The 22926-nt window shown below is 40.4% G+C and overlaps 1 protein-coding gene across 2 annotated transcripts in view; it reads right to left on the bottom strand.

Annotated features, from left to right (window-relative positions):
- Positions 1–22410, bottom strand: part of scube3 (signal peptide, CUB domain, EGF-like 3) — a 64414-nt gene extending 42004 nt beyond the window's left edge. For both annotated transcript variants that reach the window (XM_067526616.1, XM_067526617.1), the window contains exons 1-3: positions 22024–22410; positions 6180–6302; positions 2377–2502 (exon numbers count right to left, since the gene is read on the bottom strand). In XM_067526616.1, the coding sequence (XP_067382717.1) occupies positions 2377–2502; positions 6180–6302; positions 22024–22123 (349 nt within the window). In that variant the 5' untranslated portion in view covers positions 22124–22410. The remainder of the gene's footprint in view (positions 1–2376; positions 2503–6179; positions 6303–22023) is intronic.
- Between the last annotated feature and the right edge of the window lie 516 nt (positions 22411–22926).

Below are 22926 nucleotides of genomic sequence, written 5' to 3'. Positions count from 1 at the left end.
ATACAGTGAGTGACATCTCACTCCACACAGACAGGAGCAGTGTGCTGTGATATTGCATTGCTTCCACCTTGCTGACTCTCTGACATCTTTGTGGGGTGTAGGGCAGACAGGGGAGACCTCAGAAGCCGGAGCGTCCCCAGTGAGGCGCACGAGGCAGCGTTCTGCTTCACGCATCGCCGCCTCCTGCCACCACCCAATGTCATTATGCTGCCAACACATCCAATTACAAGGAGCCGTGTGGCACATGCAGCAGTGAGCAAACAAAGAAGATGCATTGCATTTGTGCTGGCCTAACCTCACTTTCTGAGCTGACAAAGGATGCTGTCTACAAGAATAAAAAAAATGCCTCAGAGGGATGAAAGCAGGAATTTATTTTACACTGGGAATTTACACTGCAGTGTTAGCATGAAAAATTGAGGGGAAAAAACAAAACAAACAAAAGAAAAGAAACAACATTGAGTAAATCCAAAGAGATGCACCTTTAGACATCCCAGACTCTAAACTCAGTGTGAACTTTTGAGGATCAGGTGAATGTCTCTTGCTCTGCAGCCTCAGGCACATCTGGTCCATAAGGGCTCTGAAGGTTTGACCTTGTCTGGGAACCAGCTGCATAGGCTCTCCACTCCAAGGCCAAGGGGGCTAATCTTTTCTCAGGGGCCAAAAAAGAGCTTAAACCTGGAAGAGGAAGATGGGGTCTTAACATGAAACTTCAGCTCTACCTTCTCCTCTCCTTCCTTGTGTTTGTTTTGAGGATTATTCCCTTCGCGCAGGGCAGGGACATTAGCATGAGTTTTATTCCTCGAGAAAATGAGTCCTTTCAGGTCACAAAGCAAGATTTCGATTTGTACTTGACAGCTGCATATTTACCATTCAATAGGTTCCATCTGCTATGTTAAAAGATACTCATTCAAAATTAACTGGATAGATATCTTAAAATTTGTAGAATTTGTAAGTATCTTAAACCTTTTAAAGAGGTCTCTGACCTCTAGCATATAGGTAATTTGCAGAGAAAATAAATAAATAAAATAAATCAAACATTGCAAAAGGGGAACATACTTGAAAGCTTTCTCCATGTTTGTGTGTGTTACTCTATGACAAATTGCATCAAAGGGATCGATGGATGCAAATCCGTTTGATGCAACAGCAGTAGCCACACAGCCATATATCGCGATTACACACCTGCACGCAAGGCGAGAGCTGATCCACAGCACAGCAAATGATCCACGCACAACTGAATGCTGTTGCTAAATGGCTTGGAAAATAGCCCTGGTTTACACTGCAGATACAAGAGCAGGGGCGAGGAGGAGACTGGGGCGAGGGGATGAGACAGACACAGAAATACAGCAGGAGTGAAAGAAGGAGAAAATCTGAGACACGGAGGCATCGTCGAGTCACAACAGAGTTTCTTTTATTGATCTAAAGATGTGAGTGTTTTCCATCCCCAGCATTATATGCAGTTCATGGACTAAATGTGGGACTGATGTTGCCCTGTGTGCCTGCATGTAAAGGCCCTGTCGCAGTGAATCACTGTTAAGTGCTGATAAGATTTCCTGTCATCACCTCGTCTGAACATGAAATCCACTGTAGCAAGTCGCCTGCTATTTTCCCTAACAACTATCTCACAGTAGCGGCCAGGGTTAGCCAGCTTTCCAAATCAGGTGAAATGCATTATGTTGAGGTTGTAACCGAGACGGAGATGATTTCTGAGGAGGTGCAGGGTCTGACTTGTGAGTATCAAAATGTGAGCATCAAAACAAAGCAAAAGGAATGTAGGATGGGTGTATGAGGGAGAAGGAGCAAGACAAAGAGCATTGGTGGGTAAGAGTGGTGGGTGATGTCTATGTTTAGCAGCTCCCACCAGCAGGAAGAGCACAGTTTTTTCCTTCATCTCACAACCTTTTAAGTATAATATGTTCTCTATGAGGCTAATATGAATGGCACACTGTTGAAATATTAAACCATGGGAAAGTACGGTTGGCTGATGGCTCACTCAGCGGTCTCAGCTCAAGATCTTCATAAATTCACCTCTTTTCATTAGACCTTAAAAAAAAGTCTTGTTTTTCTTAGGTGAAAACTGAAGGACTGTCAGCTTTGTGAAACTGCTAATATCCGATGCAGGAGTATATCAAGAGCTTATTAACCTGGGGAACATATATAACCATCCGTGATGTAACATTACACATGCAGAAAAAAGAATGTATGCACCCACGGGTCATGTTGGGAGTTCAAAATTGGACATGTTCAGTTTAATGTATGAGTTACCCTGACAAAGCCCCATGTAGCAACGTTCTGCTGCATAATTAACACAGGTGCAGAATTTATAAAAGGAAAAAAAAAAAAAAAAAAACTAATTCGACTGCACATTCACACACTCACCTAGACAATTGTGGCCATCATGTGCCAAGCGAAAGCCATCATAGCATGTGCACCTGTAATTCCCTGGGATGTTAATGCACTCGTGGACACACCCGCCGTTGTACTCAGTTGCACACTCGTCGACATCTGCAGTGAGACAATACACAAGGCAGTGAGAAGGTAGTTCAGCAATTTGAAGCAATAAAGGTCCATGTGTAGAGAGAAGACTTCTTTCACTAACATCTGCAAAACAAGAAGCTACAGGCAGCAGCTGTGTTGGTTTATAATCAAGATTGGAGATGAGGAAACCAAAAAGCTGGCTCTGCCTCGAGGTAACAACCTGCCTGTTAGCACCTCTGGACCTCACTATTACACAAGTTACATGGTTGTTTAATTTTAGTATTTTTAAAGGTTGTTGATTTTGTATGTGAAGTTTGGAAAAGAAGACGTGATGTTTTGTTAGTCAATCATATATTTTGTGCGTTTAATCCATTCATCATAAAATCCAAAAAGGTAAAGTGTGTTTAAGAATAGATGTGGGACTATGTTAAACCCAGGTATTGAAGTAATGATCTCTGAAAACCTAAAATAATTGTGAACTTTACAGTTTTTATGTATCATTGTACAGATTCAACAAACAACCTATAGTGGGAATAGACAATCTTTGGAAATGCTGGTAGATTCTGTCTACTTCCAGACCAGGCAAGCTGTTTCCTTGTTTTCAGCCTGGATGCTAGCCTAAGCTAACCAGATGCTTTTATTGACAATGCAGACATTGAACAAAAAGAAGAAAAAAAGCAAATGTTCAATATGAGTGCAATTTTAGAGAATTTAAATAGGCCATTTTGTTCCATCTTTGCTTTCTTAAGAGCACTTATGAGGTAAACTGGGACGAGACAACAGCTGTGGCAATAGGTTGGTTCACCTGTTACTGAAGTAACTTGGGAACAGGCCAAAGCTTCACTGATATTGTTTTGTTTCTAACGGCTAATACTAATAACAAGACTTTATGCCATATCCAATATGACAGACCCGTTCCAAGACACTGCAGCTTAAAATATTATTTGGCAGGTGTAAAACCATCTAAAACAGATTCGTTCAACCGTGACCCAGGGAATAAAGTCAGGTTGCTTGTCCATCATGGTCTGATACGCAGAGACAGACAAGCTTTCACACTCACATTCACACCTGTAGGCAGAGTGTCAAGTTAGTCTAACCTGCATGTCTTTGGACATGGCAAGCTGTGCCACATAGGCACAGGGAGATATGCAAACCCCACACAGAAAGTGCATAGCCAGGAGGCCAGTGGTGAGATTTTATTATAATATAAAAAAATAAATCTCTTTATAATTAAAAGGTAAAAAAAAAATGGAAGTAAAGCTATTAGGGAAATATTATACACGTAGCTAAAATCTAAGAGGTGTGACACACAAACAAGAGAGCAGAGGCAAAAAGAAAGAGTCTCCAGATCACTATGACAGCCTGAGTGGAGTTGTCTGCTATAGTTATGATGATGGCTGAGGGGCCCTTACTAAGGTGGATTATGAACACAGCACTTCCACTCAGCACTTACTGGCCCATTTAGGGCGGATGATCCTGGTTGTTCAGCTCCTCTTTGAGGCTGCCTCACTCAGGACTTAATTGGACTTGACAGCAATGGGATGGGGCCGAAACAAACAAAACAAACCAAAAATAAATAAATAAAAAATAAAAAACACTCTCCTGCTCCGTAGTTCCCACACATCTCTGTCATTCTGTGCTCACAACACAAAATCACCCATCACTTTCCTACTCTGCTCTAAACCTGAAACACCCACTACATAATAACACAAAAGTGATTCTCCTCCAGTAGCTTTTTTTTTTTTTTTAAATCAGTGCTTGTCACATCTTATCAAGTCCATGCCTAACTTTTGTCTCTTTATATCTCCCAGATGTGGATCAGTCTATAAAATTAACAATAAATGATGAATTTATTTTTCTGAGCGTAAAATATAACAGATGTTACATTAACTATAACTGTTTTTGGTTTGAGTTAATTTATTGGAGCTTTCCAGGGATAGAAAGTCCCGGACCATCATTGCCATCAAAAAAAGTATTTCTTCTACTTCTTCCTGAACTGTGCTTTATTATCATTATGAAACACATATTAAAAAGTGTGGGATAAATAATTTGGGAGCAAATTTGTAGTCATTAAAGGGCAACTTTATCAATTTTTAACTTGCTTTCTATGGCTTTACTTTAGGCTGTAAATGTACATTAATGATTTGAAACTTTCCTCTGACTTCCCTATATTTAAATATTTCACTGCTTTGTTCTGGAAAAGCAGGTTGACCATAATCCCAAAGTCCATAGTAACAAGCAACAAGATAACGTAATTTGAACTAAAGGTTCCATCAAGAGAGGTCATCTGGAGGCGTTTTTGTTTTCCACTAAAAGTAGAGAGATATTTTAATATAGGGAAGTTAGAGGGAACTTTAATGGCATTCATTTGAATGTACTACTTAAACTAGAACAAAAAGAAGTTCAAGACCAGTGAAGGAATCCTTTATAATTTACTCACAATGATATACTAGAAAGATAATTACATGAACTTCAAACCCCTGTACACTTGTATTTTAGGTGATGATTTGGGGAAACTTATTATCACATTGTCGAGGAAAATGTTACCTTTCCACCCTATTTTCACAAAACATAAACAACAATGGACGACAAATCAAGAGTGTCCCATCTGATGATCATGCAGAGATATTATAGCAGCTGCTACAGGTTACATTGGACATAGTCTTTAGATTTATCACTAAACTGAAAATGCTAATCTGAACGAGAGACTGAACTGAGGAGGAGGTCAGAGGGGCTGTTGAATTGGTAATGAAGATTTAATCAGCAAGCATGAGAACTTGTCACAATTTGAAAATATGACAAGGTTTTTCTTTTGTATTGTAGTTCTTTGTTCCATGGCACGCTTATAATACAAATCAAAGTTTGTGTGCAAGGCTACACTAAACTGGCAGTCGGGCAGCATGCTCCACAAAATCCTACCACCAGATAACAAACCACCGAACATATTTCTTTTTCTTATTATGAATGTTGCTTTTAAATTTTACTTTACAAGTATATCAGCCTCAAGGAAATATCAGTTAACGTTCAGATCAATGGAAACCCGACCGTGCAAATATTTTACAATAGATTAATAAAAAAGGAAATTTTACTTTTATGACCTACTGGCACAAAGCCTCGAAAAACATTCGGTCAAGTAAATGAAAGAATAATAATAGTATGGACAAAAAAGACATTTTGAAATATGGTTTTGTAATAATACTAATAACACGGTGGTGGAATACAATAAGGCTTTGGGCACACTGAGGTTAGAAAAACAGACTTGTGCCTGACAGTCTATGTGGCCAGTCTCCGGCTGTTGAAATGTCCCTGACTGCTTGGCAGGGCCTTTGACTGCCATTTCAGCTGCTATTTTATTCTCTCCTCTAACATGTGTTGGAAATTTACTGCTTCATTTCACTTTGCCACAAAGGAGCACTCTGCACCTGGCTTTTCTCTTCCTCCATCCGTCGCTTGCTCCCTCATCTCAGCTACCTCTTCAGGAGAATCTTCCAGCTAATAAGTTATGTTGAGGGAGACAGAAGCTCTTATCAAGTGTGTCACTGGCTTGAGATAAAATAAATCCACATGAGAAATGTACCTTTAACTTTGGTGTACTGTAAAAAAAAAAAAAAGAAAAAAAAGAATAAATCTGTCCTCTGCTACCATAGAAGGGAGGAAAAGTTTGTGGCTTCCAACCACCAGGGGTGAAAATGAGCATATTTTACCTTCACAATGTTTGCCATCCCCTTTATAGCCTGACTTGCAGATACATTTGTATGACTTCAGGGTGTTCTGGCAAATGGCATCAATGCTGCAGTTGTCAAGAGCCTCTGCACACTCGTCCACATCTACAAAGGAGGAAAAGAAGGAAGCAGTTAGTTGATGAAGTTGAGGCCTTCCTAATTATGGTGTCAATTTTATACTCTAAAAAGTAGTATTTTTTATTTTTTTTAAATGTCAAACTGTATGGAATTTATTGTGCTGCATTTGACCACTCGGAGTAAATGGCCAAATGAAAAAAAAGACGCACAAAAGAAAGCAGCGAATATTGATACGAATCATACTTGTGGGCTTACATTTGGTTAAACTGATGCTGAGAACATTTGTTCCAAAATGATGAATAGCCTTTTCTTTGTAATCACGTTAATACAAACATTATAGACTAATTGTGCCTCAGTGACCTTTAACTGATTAACTGCATGCTTGGCTCTCTAAAAGCAATCATAGTATTTCAAAAAAGACATATGGAGAAAGAAATATGAAACAGCCTGAATCACAAATGGAAGGAAAAAAGCAAATAGACAACAAAGTCTTGCGGCACCAGGTTAAACCAGGTTGGTCAGTTAGAACCAAAAGAGTTTTAAATTAAAAAAAAAATAATAATAAAATTGGCCTGTGGATTAGTGAGTTTAAACGAAAAAAAGACATGCAATACAAAATGTCAAGATATAATAATCCATCAAATAGTGGTGGTGCCAAAAAGTGGTAAATGCCTTTTGAGTAGCAGCATTCACTGGGACAAAGGACGCACAGATTACATTTTTTAACATTTAGAAAAAAAAAACTAAAATTCAGGATGAACTTTAAAGGAGAATCTGAGTTAGCTCAGACTAACCAAACCTGAACTGTTTTGGCCAGACACAAAACTGCTCAGTCTGAATGTGATTGTGGTGTGGCTGCTGGATGGAGTTGGAATTATAAAGAAGAGAATGTGAGGAGATAAGAATGGAAATGGGTTTAACCAGGAGCATGATCAGGGTTGCCTTATGGAGCCCCTAATCCCACCAAATCCCAGTTAACTAGCCCAGGTGTTTGGGATTACCCTCACACACAGGGGCAGGGCATCTTAACAAGGTTTACATAGCTTCCAATATCCAGTCTTATCACAAACCCTCCACAGGAGCTGGCTGATCCCACTGGGAAATGACCTGCTACCTAAACCCCTAAGCTTAACATATTGGCTGTATCTGCCTGTTGCCGGAGGACGTGAAGTCTGTTGTGGAAAATAGGACAATGACACTGCAGAATGCTCAAAACTCTGCATCGCAAGATAAAATCAAATATACCCACTGAGCCACCTTTAGGCAAACTGAGAGGAAACATGACAATAGCAGCTGATTATGCCTGAATAAATGCGTAGGTTTAATACGAGTGCCAAGGCAGTGGCTCTTTGAGGCTGTACTTTGACACAGTGGTACTTTAAGCTACAATAAATTATGACATTAACATGCTAACAGCTCACAATGGCATAGAGAACTAAAGGGAAGCCAGAACTTACGGACACAAAACGAAAAGAAAAAAAAAAAAAAATCCAAATTTACTCAACAGTAAGTTTAACATGGGTTAATCAATATTTCCCACTTTTTCAATCGCTCGAGAGCTCATAAGCATTTGACCAAAGCAGACAAAAAGGTCACAGCTTGACACAGCAAGTCCATGAGTGAGTTGAGGGGGCTGCAGCTCTGCTCACACATCTGTATCAACAGGGACAGAGGATATTGAATGTTGTAAATCAAGTGGCAGCTACTGTACATGGATACGTATTATAATAAGTGGATATAGGACGTAACGATGCAGATCACTCGCTTGAATCAAAAATTGCTTGGTGAGTGCATATTTAAAAAAAATAATTCTTTAAGCTTTGCTTCTGTGTTGTAAACCACTTTACAGTGTTTCTTCCACTGGGCCTTTGTGCAAACCACTAACCAAGCAAAAACTGTTAAAAGGTTTTGATTGGTCAGAAATTTAAGCCTCCGCAGAAAATTGTAAAAATGAATATCTTTATACTGTTTCCAGTGCTGTTATAAAAGTCTCAGTCAGTTTTTTCCCCCCAACACCTGTCCACACTAGTGTGAGCATAAAAAGAAAAGTAAATAGAAAATCTGTAATTTTTTTCTCCTTTTTTCCTTTATTAACTTGCCTGTAAAAACTATGTTAACACAATTATCATTAACACTGTTCAATGTTATGTTGATATTTCCTGAGCAAAAATAGAAAAAAGTAAAATAAATTAGAAAGCCACCTAACGGACTAACATTTGCTTACATTATGACCATTAGTGCATGAGAGTCCTGCATTTTCACATTCATAACTGCATTTTGAACCTTTGACCAACGCTTTCTGTAGGGTAACAGATGGAGTTGCGATCTACTACTGCAAACAGCTTAGTGTATTGGGGATGTAGGCTGTAGTGTTTGCATGTGTGTATTAGAAAGACATTGGAACAGTGATACAGAGGTATCCCCATGTTTATGCAGTCCATGTAATACTGGGGACTCCTCAGAAAACAAGTCTGCTCATTTATCTCTGATGGCTTTTAGTGGTACTTTAGGATTGTCACATTTCATACGGGGATATTTCAACTCCCACCTCTTATGACTCTGTTTTAAAGGACACCTTCACTGATTTTGAACTTGCTTCTTATGTTTAGGTAGTTTGTGTAGTACATGTACACAAATGCCATTAAACGTCCGATTGACTTCCCAATATCAAAACTTCTCTCTGCGTTTCGCTGAAAAATGCCTCCAGGTGACGTTATTTGGAGGAACCTTCAGTTCAGATTACGTTATCTTGTTGCTCACACTATGGAGTTTGTAATCATGGTCAACCTGTTGCCCAGAGCTCCCCCAGATGACATCATCTGAACCCCAAATGATGAAAAACTCCTCTGGTTGAGTTTTTCAGCTGGAATTGGAGAAATATTTTAATACAGGTTTGTCAGAGGGAAGTTTAAAACCTTAAATGTACATTTACACCCTAAACTAAAGCCATAGAGAGCAAGTTGAAATTTGGTGATGTTGTCACTTAAGGGGAAACTTGAAAACAAGGGACAAGGGATATGAAATATATATTTGGATTGAGCAATGACACTAGATGAAAAAGCTATTACCTATTCCTATGACCTATTCAACCTGAATTCAACTGGGTTTCAGTCCATCTGAAAGTTATGTTAACCTTATTATGGTGCTAAATGAAACAGTCAGTTGTAAAACTCAGAGTCACCAAGATCAAAAAGGTTTCACACTCTGAGAATCATGAATGTCTATACAAAGTTTAAAAGCAAACCCATCTGGTAGTTGTCTCAGTTATTGTTAGTACCGACTGCAACAGTAATAACACTACCATCCCTACAGCCATGCCACAAGTGGTGCTGAGTGTCTGAGTCACAGTGAAGCTGAAAAACAGAAGACACATCAGCTCAGCGAAGATGTACCAAAACACGTCAAAATGACACGTTTAACATCGAATTCAAAAGTGGCGCATCAACACCGCACAAAATGAAGCACGCTAATGTAAACAGTATTATCTCTTTAATGAGCTCAGGCTTTGGGTCTTTGTAGTATTTTAGTGGCTGTGTAACACTCAGTAAAGAATGTAGCACCTGCTGTGGCTCATTTCTTGCTAAGTTGTCACGAAGCCCTTTAGTGATGCAGGAGCTCCCTGAGCTCCGTATTGATTTATATTTTGTGAGAACAATAAGAATTCTCCTCAGGAGCAGCCTGAGCCGTTTCTCCTTACAGTCTGTCTTCCTGGATAAGAGCAAGAAAGGCAGTGTAAAGAAGTGTTTTTCAGTGGAGGAGGTATTAATCACAACAAAATATCTGTCTTTGTGTCCGGTTTCTTGGTGCCATGTCTCAGTGGTAATTAGTATTCATTATGACAGAAACTCAAAAGAATCCCTCTTTTCATCTTGTTATTCATGTTTCCATCTGGAGCATCAGTTCGCTTTATCTTCCCAGTCTGCGAGGTTGCAATCTTTTCTACTTTGACAGACACACACACACACACACACACATTTTAAACCGTTGGAAGCTTTAATTATGATTCAAAGATTGACAGCATAACACATTGGCTGGTTGGTTAACCTGACTCTGATGTGCAGGAAAAACTGAAAGTTTTCACCACAACCCTTTCCTCCATCTCCCAGTGAAATTTGCATCCAAAACAGTTAAAAGCGGATATTGCTGTAGGCAATTGTTGCTTAGGCAATTATTGGGCTTTAAGTAACCATGTTATGATACATAATAACTTCAAGATTTTAAATGATAACAGAAAGTAGTTTTCTATGCATCTAGGGATTTAAAATAAACAAAACATTCTATGTTTTTGGAAAACCACCTAGACCAGTGTAATTACGTGACTAACTCTGTAGAAAAGAAAAAAAAAAACTGCTGCCTGCTTAAAAAGTTCCCTTTAAACAGTCTACAACAGTTGGCAGGTCTGCACCACAACTGAATTATGCAAATATTACATATAGCTGTTCACAGCAGATAAGACTTGACAAATAATAAAAATTAACATGAAAAATGACTTACAAGCCTTGCCCAAGTGAGAAGCCTCTCAATAAGGTAAGACACAAAGAGATCAGTAATGTTTGAGTCAAACACTAATGTAAAATAAAGATGGGACTCCCACAATCCCATTGCTTCTGGTATGAATGCCACAAAATGAAATACATACAAATTAAGAAACCCTGGCACAGGAACTACAGTCAATGTCTGTCAAAGCATTGTTTGAATTAAAAAAAAAAAAAAAACATTCAGCTCATAAAAGTTACTGGTAGCATTCCAATGAACATAAAGACAACAAAAGCTGAATGTGCTGGTTTTGCTGGGAACTCAAACTGTCTTTGTCATGGATATAAACATGTCAGACCCAATACATCCTTCAGTTCAGTCCAGAGGATGCTCATTTGAACACTTGAGAACAAAATGTTAAGTAATGCTGTGCTGGTAATTGACTCATGCCCAAGATGAACAAACTGTGCTTTTCATTGTGAAAACACCCCCCACCGCCCCAACTTGTTTTGTACTGAGGAATCACAGTTGTTGGGAATAAGTTAAGGCAGTGGAAGATGAAGCTGGCGCTTCAAGACAAGGATGAATAAACAAAGTCAAAACAACAAACCCAAAGAAGAAAGAGATGTTGGGCAATGCCCAGATGTTTAAACAGTTTCCTCCAGGGAATGTGTCATTTTGAATATTGTTGGTGCTGTAGCTCTCCTCTGGAGGATGCACTTGAGCATATTAAAGCCACAAATAGCTCGAGTCTGTGTTTAAACCCACTGACATTCTCGGAAAAGTGAATTCATTGAATCTGTTGAATGAAAGCAAGTTGTACAATAAAGAAATGTTTTGTTTCTCCCTAAACCAATTCGCTCATTAAAACTCAGTGTGTCAAACTCTCTAAGCAAAGTAAATTTCTCAATTTTGTACAGTGGTGGTAGAATCCAGGGCTAGGTGGGCAAATAATTGTGATTTTCTTTTTTTTCCCTTTTTTTTTTTTTTTTTTTTTATTGTTTTACAATTGCCAGATAAACCATCCTTACATGCTCAGTGGTCCTGATTAAGAAAGTTATTTTAAAAAGCCATTAGTCCATTTATCCCAAACTAGTCCCCACATGTAAGTCAGAGCTGCTGTAAGGGGCCGCTGGCTGCGGAGGTCAGACCTTGTCAGAGGTGCCTTTCCTCCCTGATTTATGGGAGTGTCTGCGATAAGCAGAGCATTTAGCAGGGCCAGCTCGAGGGGATGTAAGCAGGAATAAGACTCCAGGAGACCAAGAGTGTGTGGGAGAACTGTATGGCCGAAGGTGCGTAGTTCAAACACAGGGCAATGTTTACTTTGAGTTTTGAGACCCTCGCTGTTTGCTTTGCCCAAACCCCACCACCTCCAGCCCATCACCTTTCCTTTAGATACAGAAATAGACTAAGTGGAGCTGGGACACCCATAGGTGTAGCCTTACTTGTGCTGCCTGCAGCAAACTTCAAAATAATAGTCAAAATTATGGACCAAGTGTTGCATTCAGTCAGTCAGAGTAATAAGACTGTGTTTTCCCCAATGAACCATTGTGTTTAACATGTGAATTTTTTTTTTGCGCTTTGGAAACGAAACGTAATGTTTTTTCTTGACAAAAGCCATTTTGTGCCAAAAGTCCTGATGTCTAGGAACTATGTGCAGCAGAGGGGGAAGAGCAATGAGTTCAAGTCCATAAAAAGGTGCTCTTTGGATCAGTGTTTGTCATACTGAGCATAATTACAAAGGAACGTGTATTGTAATTATCCATCTTAGAACCACACTTACACTATAATTAGGTCTGCGGTTGAGCAGCATGGGGTTAAGGTCAGGATAATTACTTTAGGTACAATGCGGTACTATATGAGCAAAGACGGTAACCCATCCTTTATCCATTTGTTGTAAATGATCCATATGATGAGCCTCAAAAACAACTTCCATTTGTTGTTAACCAAGGCAACGGGTTTGGGAAATGACCAATTTCCTCTGTATTAACTTGGGATCAGTGCAACTACAAAAAGAAAATCCTTCTCAATGCCGCAGAAAATGGATATTGAAAATGAAAAATTATTAAGAACACGTGTTACTCAAAAAATAAAAGATCCCCTCCAGGTTTGAGTGCATAAAACACTCTGCAACAACAACAACTATAATAATAACAATTATAATAAGAATATGTAATTCATCAGTTTTTTCCTCATAGGAAAAGTTCAGTTATTAAAAAAATAAATAAATCTATTTACTTTTGCAAATACTGCTTAGGTCAAAATGTTAACTACTAGAAACTTGACATCTCCTACATGAGAAAAGCCTATTCAATGGAGGCATTCATTTTCTGTACCACAGTGTTGCACACTGGACTATAGTACAACTGACTTTCAAACTTATTTCACAAAATCGAATGCATCTTAAACTTGTCAGATAAAGACAAACTTTTCCTCTTCAGCAGATGAAAACAGCCTTGTAGTTTCACCCTGCACACATCCATCATTCTGCACAGTGAGGCTCAAACATCTAACAAGCAACAATAAGCAAAACACATTCTGGAGTGAAGCGCGACTTCAACTGCATAGCACCACAACCCTGCAGCTACATGTGCTTTCACCAAAATCCTTTTTTTTTTAATACTGTAAATACAAAACATGTTAGCGTTAGCATACTAAATAAAAAAGGGGAAGTGAGGATGAGGTTGTAGAAAGGACGGGAGCTATGGTTGGTTGTCAAGACCTCAACAAAAAGCACAATGTGAAACATGTCCATTTTTTGGTGTGTGGATTTCTTGTGTGCAGAGCATGAGACCCCCCCCTCCCCTCCCCTCTGCCCATTCCCTCAAAAAAGTGGGTTTGACGAAATGCAGACGTCAATATTAACACAAAATTTAGCATCTTACCCCCCTCCCCCAGCCAGATTCCCCTTCAACTAATGAAGGGACACACTGTTGGCTGTGTAGCAAGGCTCTAAAAAGCCGTGAATAAAAATATCAACTGCTTCCATTCGGGATATTTACACTCATCCTTCACACACTCCAAATGTTTATGAATCATGACCACTGACTGATCCTGTGCTTTCAGAAACTGTGATCACAACTTCAAAACCATGCATCCCTCCCTGCTTAAGTCCACCAATGCTGAAGCCTCAGATTAATTTGAGGGCAACAAGATAGGAACATACAAGTTGAGTTTCAGGAGAACAATGTCCTGGTAATGTGATGAAACACATTAAATGTGTCAAATTAATGTGTGTTTACCTTGTTAATACCTATACCCACAACTTCCTTTTTACTACATATTATCTATTATTTATGTGTAAGAGTCTTTGATTCCTTAAGGATATGGTCCAGTAATTTTAGACATTAAATCAAATTTACTTGTCATGAGAGTTGTTGTTCAGTTTATGAAAGCATCTGCATAAAATCTTGGAGGGAATGTTCTAAAATGTAAAAAAAAAAAAAAAAGTGTAGAAAAATAAACCTGACAATGTAATCAGAGTAATCTTAGCTCGGTTTGTGAAACACTAGACAGAAAACCTGTGTTTCAATTTAAAGCCATGTTGTCTGAAAGCGCTTATCAGTTGTTTTCTTTCCTTTTTAGTTTAATTTCTTTTGAATAAGTTTGACCCATGCATCTGTTCGGCAAAAAACTTTTTAAACCATTTTAATCTATTTCTTATGTGCCCTGCAGCTTTGTAGATGTTCAATACTAAATCACTAGAGTAGCTCTTTAATTTTAATAAGGACTGTAACTAATCAATTAATCTGCCATAATAATCTTCTTCAAATCAAAATAATCTGAGAGCTTTGGCAGCACTTAAAAAATGACTTTATCTATATTTCTGTACAAAATAAATTATCTGCTGCACAGTAAAAGTTCCATTAGTTAATTGACTCATTACTTAATTTTGCAAATTTTTACAAAAAACACTCACAAACCTACGTATGTGTTAGAATTTTAAAAACTGAACACATTTTGGACTAATTATTTTGACTAACTTGAGACAACAGACAAAAAAAAAAAACCTTAGTATCTGCTTTTTCAATCTTATATTGTCTTCATGAACATTTATATAACGACTGTGCTTTCCAATGTAACAGACAGCGATGAGGCTGCAGAGTAACATCATTCATGAAACATCTTGATGTTCTGCTCAGGCTCAAGCTGTGGGAATAATGGCCATTCGCTTTGATTTTGATCATAGACCGAGCATCTGGTTCTAGCCTTTCCTTTAGCATGTGTGGCCTTAATAGACTATGACTCACAGACCTCCGGACCACCTCCAGAAGGAAAACACTTATTACAGTAATTAAGTGAATCATAGAGTAATACTAAGAGAGTGCAGAGAGAGGCTGACATGACACACACTAAGTGGTGGAGGTCTAACACATACCACACTGAATAATTGAGCATAACTTGTTTCCCATTAGGACATGAAGTGACAAGAAATTCATTTGTACCGTTCCAGGGGTTTTTCACCCTTCTTGGCATGTGTCCTTCAATGTTAATGACTTCTTGGCCTCATGCAGCATATTTTATATGTGGGAAGGGTGGCACTTAGTCCAGCTGTATACCTTATATTTATACAACCAGGGCTAACTGACATGACACTCTCCCCTCTGCACACAGCAATTAAATTCATTGGTGGTTACTTTACCTAGATACAGTACTAACTATAAAGATGGCAACGTGGCAATTACAGCACAAGTGTGATATTTTTAGTTGTTTCCTGTATAAAGTGAATGGTTCTCTGTGTAAGCTGTGAAACTGGCATTAGAGGTCAGAACAGACTACATATGTGCTTCATGTAAATTTTGAGAGAAGACACAATTACTCCATGCAAAAAAAATTACACAGACATACAAACACAAATAAGTTTTTAGTGGCTTCTCAATCAATCAGTGTTAGCTGATCTGCATTAAGACATGGGATTTTTAAAGGAATTTTAGATGGAACCACTGTGAATCAATCTACTGTTGGCTTTGCCAATCTTTTTTTAAATAATTGGGTGGCAATTGCATTGTTCTGTACTGATCGGCAGCCCTCAGTTTAGATCTAATCCTCTACAGTATAGACACAACAAGTTTTTACTTTTCAGTAAATGCAATGTGAAACAATACAAATTTAAAAAACTTTTAAAAGTCCTGCCAGCTTTTCTTCTCTTTCTGGCCGAAAAGTTTGATTTCTTTTAAATGCACCTATGCCAATTAAGTCCCTAGTCTAAATGTGAATAACACACACCATATTATGCTGCAAATCATGCGGTGCTTATTATTTTATAAAATGAAACAAAAAAATCTTTAACCATCAAGTAATTATTATTTGGTCAATTTAAACAAATGCAGAAAATTTCATCTAATTCAAATATTGTGGTGTTTTCTGATTTTTCTGACTGTAAAACTTTGAGTTTCTTGTTAGATTTTGGAGCTCTTCCTATGCCTCTGTCCATTGAGGAAGTCTTAAATTCATCAGTGAAGTCATCTCTCTTTCTACCCAGAATGCAACGGTCAGAATTCACCAAATAAATAACTTGGCTTTTTTCATCTGGATTCCCTGATGTATTGGGTTGGATTTTTCCATTACTAAGCAGAATAAGAGCATTTCCTTTCACTTCTAGCAGTCTCTAAAGCTGGCGCTCACCATCAGGAATGTAAACACACACAGTCTGTAAACAAGGCTCTCTCTGACCCCCAACCCCCACCGACAACGCTGACCACTGCAGACCAGCCTAATGATGTCCCTCACTGACACCCCCCCCTAACTCTGAAAGAGCAACGTAGCCCCATTATTCAGCCAAGAGGTCAAAGGAGGGAGTGGAGAAGAGGCCGAAAGAGGAGGAAGCATGGCGTAGATTCAGCCACAAGCTCAAGAAAGTACAGATACTGAGATGACAGTCCCTTTGATATCTTCTCCTGGATCCCAATCAGTGAGTGTTAGAACAGAAAAACAAATATGGGCTCTGTGGTAGTATGTGTGCATGTGTGTGGGAATTAATGAACTATAAGAGCCACTGCAGTTGGCCAAGAGATAGACAGCATTGAGGTTCCATCAGCACTTATAAAAGGGGATCTAGAGGTGAGTCTAAGACTGTGGGGTCAGAGTGCCGTCAACGCTGACTCCATCCTCCCCCGAAACCATCGGGGATGTTGTCAGCACAGTGCCGCATCTGCACAAAGGACAAAGGCCTTTGACAGGGTGAGAGGGAAAGGGAGCAGGGGAGAGAGTTTTCTAATTCGAACCACAATGCCACAGTTGAGAGAAGTATCGCAGGCCTTCTTTGGAACATACTTTTCAGATTAAAGTCTTGATAAATAAACAAGCTCCATGTCTGCATGTTCTTTACCTCTGGACATGTGCTGCATACAAAGCACTTGTCCTGGTTATCTTGGGAAATTTTGGGTGATTTAAACTACATTTTCCCCCTTCCTGTGCTGCACCTGACATCTACAGATTTGTCAGCCCTGCAACCATTATAAATGAGGTGACAAATAGTGGTCACAAGGGCCCCGCTAGCTGCTGATAAAGTGATTTCCTGCTACAGGGTGGGAGAAAAGGTTACATGATGGAGGGATCTTCACAGCTGATGGGTTCCTCTGGGGAACGACAGGGAATCTGCAGTGTCCATAGGTTACGGTTTTGTTTGGCTGTCACCTCATATGTGGTAGATTCAAAATGTTCATAGCAGAGTAATGGTTCAAATTCAGTACATGCATATGCATGGGGATGATAAAAGGAGTTAGATGACAAGTGTGATAACACCTTGCATTTATCTGTTAACTATGAAGCCCCGGCCTGTAGCTGGTTAGTTTAGCAAAAAAAACAGGAGACATGTGGCTCTGTTGCTTATTAAATCATGATAACTTTGGTGTTTAATCTGCACCAAAGTGTTAAAAACAAAAGGGAGATATATATTATATACACACAAACACACACACACACTATATTTGTGTAGCGCGCCGTTTCTTGGCTCTAAGCTGTTACCAAGCAACCGAGACAGATCCTTGAAGGTTAATGAATTAATGAAACAAAATATTATGTGTTAATTAGTGATTTAAGGTGCTGCTAGGTGCTGGAACAATTTGATAGAGTCAAGATAGTTTCCAGTCATGTGTTAGGATTCCTATTCCTGAGCTTTGCTATTTTGTTGAACTACCACTTTAAAATTATTAGAAACATTTTATGTGATAAATTCTTACTTTTCTCAATAGAGGTGTGGCTACAAAACTTAATCCTGTACCACCACAGTAAAGAGAAACTAGGAAAATCTATATATCAAATGTGTAGCTGTTGTTAAAGAAAATAAATAAATAAAGGCCAGGGGAAATAGATTAATAAAATATTAATCGTTTGGCAGGTGCACTCATCAAAATTCTCATTTAGAAACCTTAAGTGTAGAAGTCAGATTTCTTGAGGCCAAATTGCTGACACTGTTGCAGAGAGGAAAATATCATCACTTTACATTCCAGTGGCCAGCATGAAAGTGAGCAACCCAATTGCCTTGGGTCACAGCTCACTTGCTCACGACAGGCAGCTCCGACTTTACGTGTACCTGTAAACATGGCTCTCAATCAGTATGTAGCTGCAGGCTGCCTGCCCTAAACCTAAACTAAACACGTTATTATCAAGCAGCAGCTTGGCCACACTCCAGCAAGAGAATTAAGAAACTAGCCACAATAAACCTGAACCATTACACTCCAGCTATCACAGAGCCTCATTTTGAGAAGTGAAAGCCCTTCTGTCTGCTAAGTGCAATCATTAACATCCAGTCTAAAATTACTCATCACAGTTATGCATGTTCACTTGGCCTCATGCAGCATACCCACACACACCCACAGATCAAAATCATCTTCGTGAGTCATTCCGCTTTGCTCCTGGACAGAATTGTTATCAAGTGTTTTCACCACTCAAGTAATGCCAAGATGATAATCGCTGTGCTAGCTCGGCTGCTCTGTAACAACATGTACAGTGGTACTGGAGCACCACTTGTCAGGCAGATGCTTTCTGAGTGTGTCTGCCGAGTGGTAAAGTGAAGCTGGATTGATCCCCTCCACCCACTCATCAGCAAGTGACCGAGGGCTACCCTGAGGCTCAAGCTGCCTCAGTCACTATGATCAGAACGGGAACACAACTGTCTGACACCGCATGCCTACTGCAGAGAGGGAGAAGACAGAGTGAGACAAGCTCGGCTCCAACCATCACAGGAGAGTACTTTTTTTTGTTTGAGTATTTAAAAAAAAAAAAAAAAAGGGGGGGGCGGGGTGTTAGGAGCTCATTTGCTTTAATTCGAATTACATAGTGAGAAGCAGATCCTAAGAATTAAAAGGTGACATGTCACTTTAGTCAATACGTGATCCAAAGCCCAATGCCCTGATCCGTAATGTGCATCTGAAAGCCACAGAGAATACTGATAAGGACCGAACAGATCTTATTTCCCAGTTGACCTGAATACATCTTCCCTTTGCCGGGTATAAAAAATTACCTAGCCAAAAATTGTGCTCCAGCACCCTGGCAGACAAACAGGGACTTTTGCGCCTGCTTGTTTTAAAGCCCATCCGGTCTCTGAGGGGATAAGTGTAACAGCTCAACAAATAGCACTGCAGGAGCCTGTCAGGACTCTGTGGCAGTGCAGAAATCACACAACCTGAGAAACAAGAGTGAAGGTGGCGAAAGACTAATGCCAAAGTGGTGTCAAACTGCTGAAGTCAGATGACTGGACATGTTCATAGAAGACAGTGCCAGAGCCTGTCTGTGTGTCTCTTTTTCACCCCCCCCTCCCACCTCCCACCTCATTCTTTCTGTTGAGAGAAGTTCAAGGCCACAGGGATATGCAGAAATAAAAGACCTACTTAAATGGTTCATGGTTTGTGCGGCTTTGCATACAGATTCAAATAATTATCCAAATGACCACATATACTACTCATACACACTCTGGTTGTCCTATTAATGCACACACACATACACTGACACTTGCAGGCTCACACGGACGTGCAAGCATATCCAGCTGTCTACCAACTCACCAAAAGTGGGCTGGACAGGACTGGAGAAAGCAGTGAAGGGGGCAGAGGGGTGTCGTGCACATCTTGTTTGTTGCAAAAATATATAAAAATAGCACAGCGACTGACAGAGAGCTTTCTGACACACTGAATGTAATGCAGTTGTTTCTTATGGCTGACAGAGAAGAAGCAGAGCTACTTCATTAAGTGCAAAGGAAAGGAAGCGAGGACAAAGCAAACAAAGCAAGAGTTGTGTAAAAAAGGAAAGTGGTGAGTTAAGTGTTGGGGGTCGTGGCTGGGCGGCAAGGGAATTTCTTTTTCCCTTGCATCTCCAGAAGGGCATCGGGCAACATCTCTAGGTAAGCCTCCCCATCACACGGGCCTCATACTGCCAAGGCTGCTCGGTTCCCACAGTGAGTCCAGGCCCGAGGGCCCGCTCAGGCGGCCCTGTGTCTTTAGACCCCCAGGCTCCGGAGCAGAGGTTACACCAACACAGGCAGCTACAGCAGCATGTCAGCCCCGCACCAACCGTTGCCTTGGTGCTGCTACATTAGCGAAGAGCTCCTGAGTCCTGCTCGAGGGAAAGTGATTTGCCATGACGTTGGTGGTTCCCCTCTTCTCTTTTTCTGGCTTATTGCTGCCTGCTCACTAAGAATCCTCCTCTGTCACCGTCTGTCTCTGAACCCTTAATCTCTCCTGCTTCCTCTGCCTCATTTTTCCTTTCTTTGTCATTCTCTCCACCACATCCTCAAATCTCCCCTCCCTCATTCCTCTGCTCGTGCACTTTTTTTTTTTTTTTCCTAGAGTAATGACTGACGCCTGAAACACAGTGCCATGATTAGGCTGACATTGATGAAAGACAAAGACTCTTGTCTGCAACATCTGCGTTGAATAAATATTGGGCTGACAAATTGTGCATTTTTTTTTTTATGTCATTGTTAATCTCCCCGCTTCTGCGATTTTCTAAATTGTTCCCAGCTTGCAGACTTCTCAGTGCCACAGAGTTGCCACCAACATCAAACACAATATGTAGTTTCAGTTAGGCACAAAATATGCTCACAAATAACTTCAGATCCAAACACAGATAATGTGTCACTGCAGAGCTGCTTGCTTTGCACTGATAAACAGGAACTGGAGGAGAATCGAGTGGTCATCTGTAGCATTTCCCTCAGTGGCCAACAAACAGGTGCATGCCATTATAGACCCACTCTCAAACGGCAGCATTCCACTATACAAGGAAGTGTGTAATCGATGTTGTGGAAAATAAAGCGAGAAAAAAGTAGTTCTAATTGCAAAATGTAAATATTGAGTTTTCCCACAAGTGGGGGCAGACCACCCAGGATGCAAAAATAGTCACCCACCCCCTTTCTCTTCTTGTCTTGTCGACCGCCAGAGAGATGTCTTTTTTGTGTGTGCGAAACATCACCAACCACAATCAACACTCGCACAGAAACCGTGATGTGTCTTTGCATGCAGATACTTCTGGCAGCTCCGACTTGGCATTTGTATTGTGAGAAAATTAAGTGATGAAAAGCTGGAAGAGAAGGCTGTGTTCATCAGGAGTAGAGCTTCTAACACCGTGTCTGTCACGTTCCTGTTAGGGGAGCCAGAGTTTTGATTCAGGCTGCCCTTGACCGGTGTGAATAATTTCTCGGCAGACAAGAGAGCAAGAGGGCAGCCAGCAGGACATTCTACTGTAGCTGCAGTGTCTGACAGACAGAGACTCCTTCATGTGTGTGTTACAGCCTAGTGTCAAATACTTGTCTGGACTGTGACAAATACCTCTTAGCAGTCTCACTACAATTACCTGCAGGACTAGCTATGAAACATAACTGTTCACACTGCTGATGCTGTTTGAAGTTCAAAGACAAGGGCTTTATCCTGACACCAGCAAACTTTCAGTGAAACTTAATTTAAGCCTCATTATGCTTCTTTTTCTTTCCGTCTTGGCAAGTCTGCACAAAGATAAAGTACTGAGCACACTGGCAAAAAAGCAATTAAGTGATTGCAAAATTAGGCACTGAATCAACAGAAGGCGCCTGTTTGAATTAAGCAGAGAAGAATTGATTGATCAAAGTCACTAAAAACTTCATCGTTGCCCTCCACATTTCAAAGTACTCCCACAAATTCAAGTTCCATTTATTTTAACAAGAGCTAGATGGGTTTTTTTCCCCAAGTGTCATTTTTCCAAACGCGTTCAAAAGCCCAAATCAATTAATTAATCATCGAACAGTGACAGTTTAGCCAGAAGCTGCGTTACCAGCTACGATGAGCAAAATGAGGTGTAAACTTACCTTGAGTGGATTTACTTCCTGAAGCTGACTGTTGGACAAAGGCGACCAAGCAGAAACCAACAAATCCAAGGCTCGCGCGTATCAAAGCGTGCATATACATGTTAACTTTCCCTCTAGTTGAACACGAGCACTTTCTGAGATCTACGATGCGCAAGAGCACATACACGGGTGTGTGTGGTATAAAGGTCTCTTGTTATTCCCTCTGAGCACCCGCTGACAGGATACTGAGCGATCCTTTTTTTTTTCCTCCGTCTTTACGCCTGCTTATTGGAGTTTCAAGTGTGCGGAGTTGAGGACAGCCCGACAACGCGGAGCGGAGGAAGGCTTTTCTATTATCATGGTTCGAGCCAGACCAATGTCAATTTAAGAAAGGGGGAGAGAGAGAGAGAGAGAGAGAGAGAGAGAGAGAGATGGGGGGGGAAGGCAGAGATGGAGTGGAGCGGCGGGGACTGAAGGGGGAGGAGAGAAGAAGAAGCGTCCGCGTCGCTCTCCGGATTCCTCCACGGCTCCTTGTCTGCTCGGACTGGCTCTCACCGTTTCCTTGTTAGTTCTGCAGGAATGTCTCCACACAGGTGCTGGCTGAGCTCAAGGTGGACCCGGGTTACCACGTGCACTGGTGGCCGGGCTCGTGCGCTCATCTGGCAGGTACGACCTGTGCAAAAAGGACACCCACAAAAAAAATAAAATAAAATAAATATCAGAAATTGGCCCGTCACGCCAGCGTGCCAAAGGCAGTGGCTGAAATGGGGGACAAGAGGGTGGATGGATTTATAAATGACTCAGATGGAAAAAGTAATAGCCGGGAGATTGCATTTTGTTCTCCAGCAGCCTGTGTGAGCCAAGGTCTCATCCAGACCGAGTAACAGCAATACACGCCTGTTTTCATTGGACCAAGAATGCAAC

This window comes from Channa argus, chromosome 13 (assembly GCF_033026475.1).
Source record: "Channa argus isolate prfri chromosome 13, Channa argus male v1.0, whole genome shotgun sequence".
Lineage (NCBI taxonomy): Eukaryota > Metazoa > Chordata > Actinopteri > Anabantiformes > Channidae > Channa > Channa argus.
The sequence above is the reverse complement of the archived record's forward strand: the minus strand, read 5'-3'. Positions and strand labels throughout refer to the sequence as shown.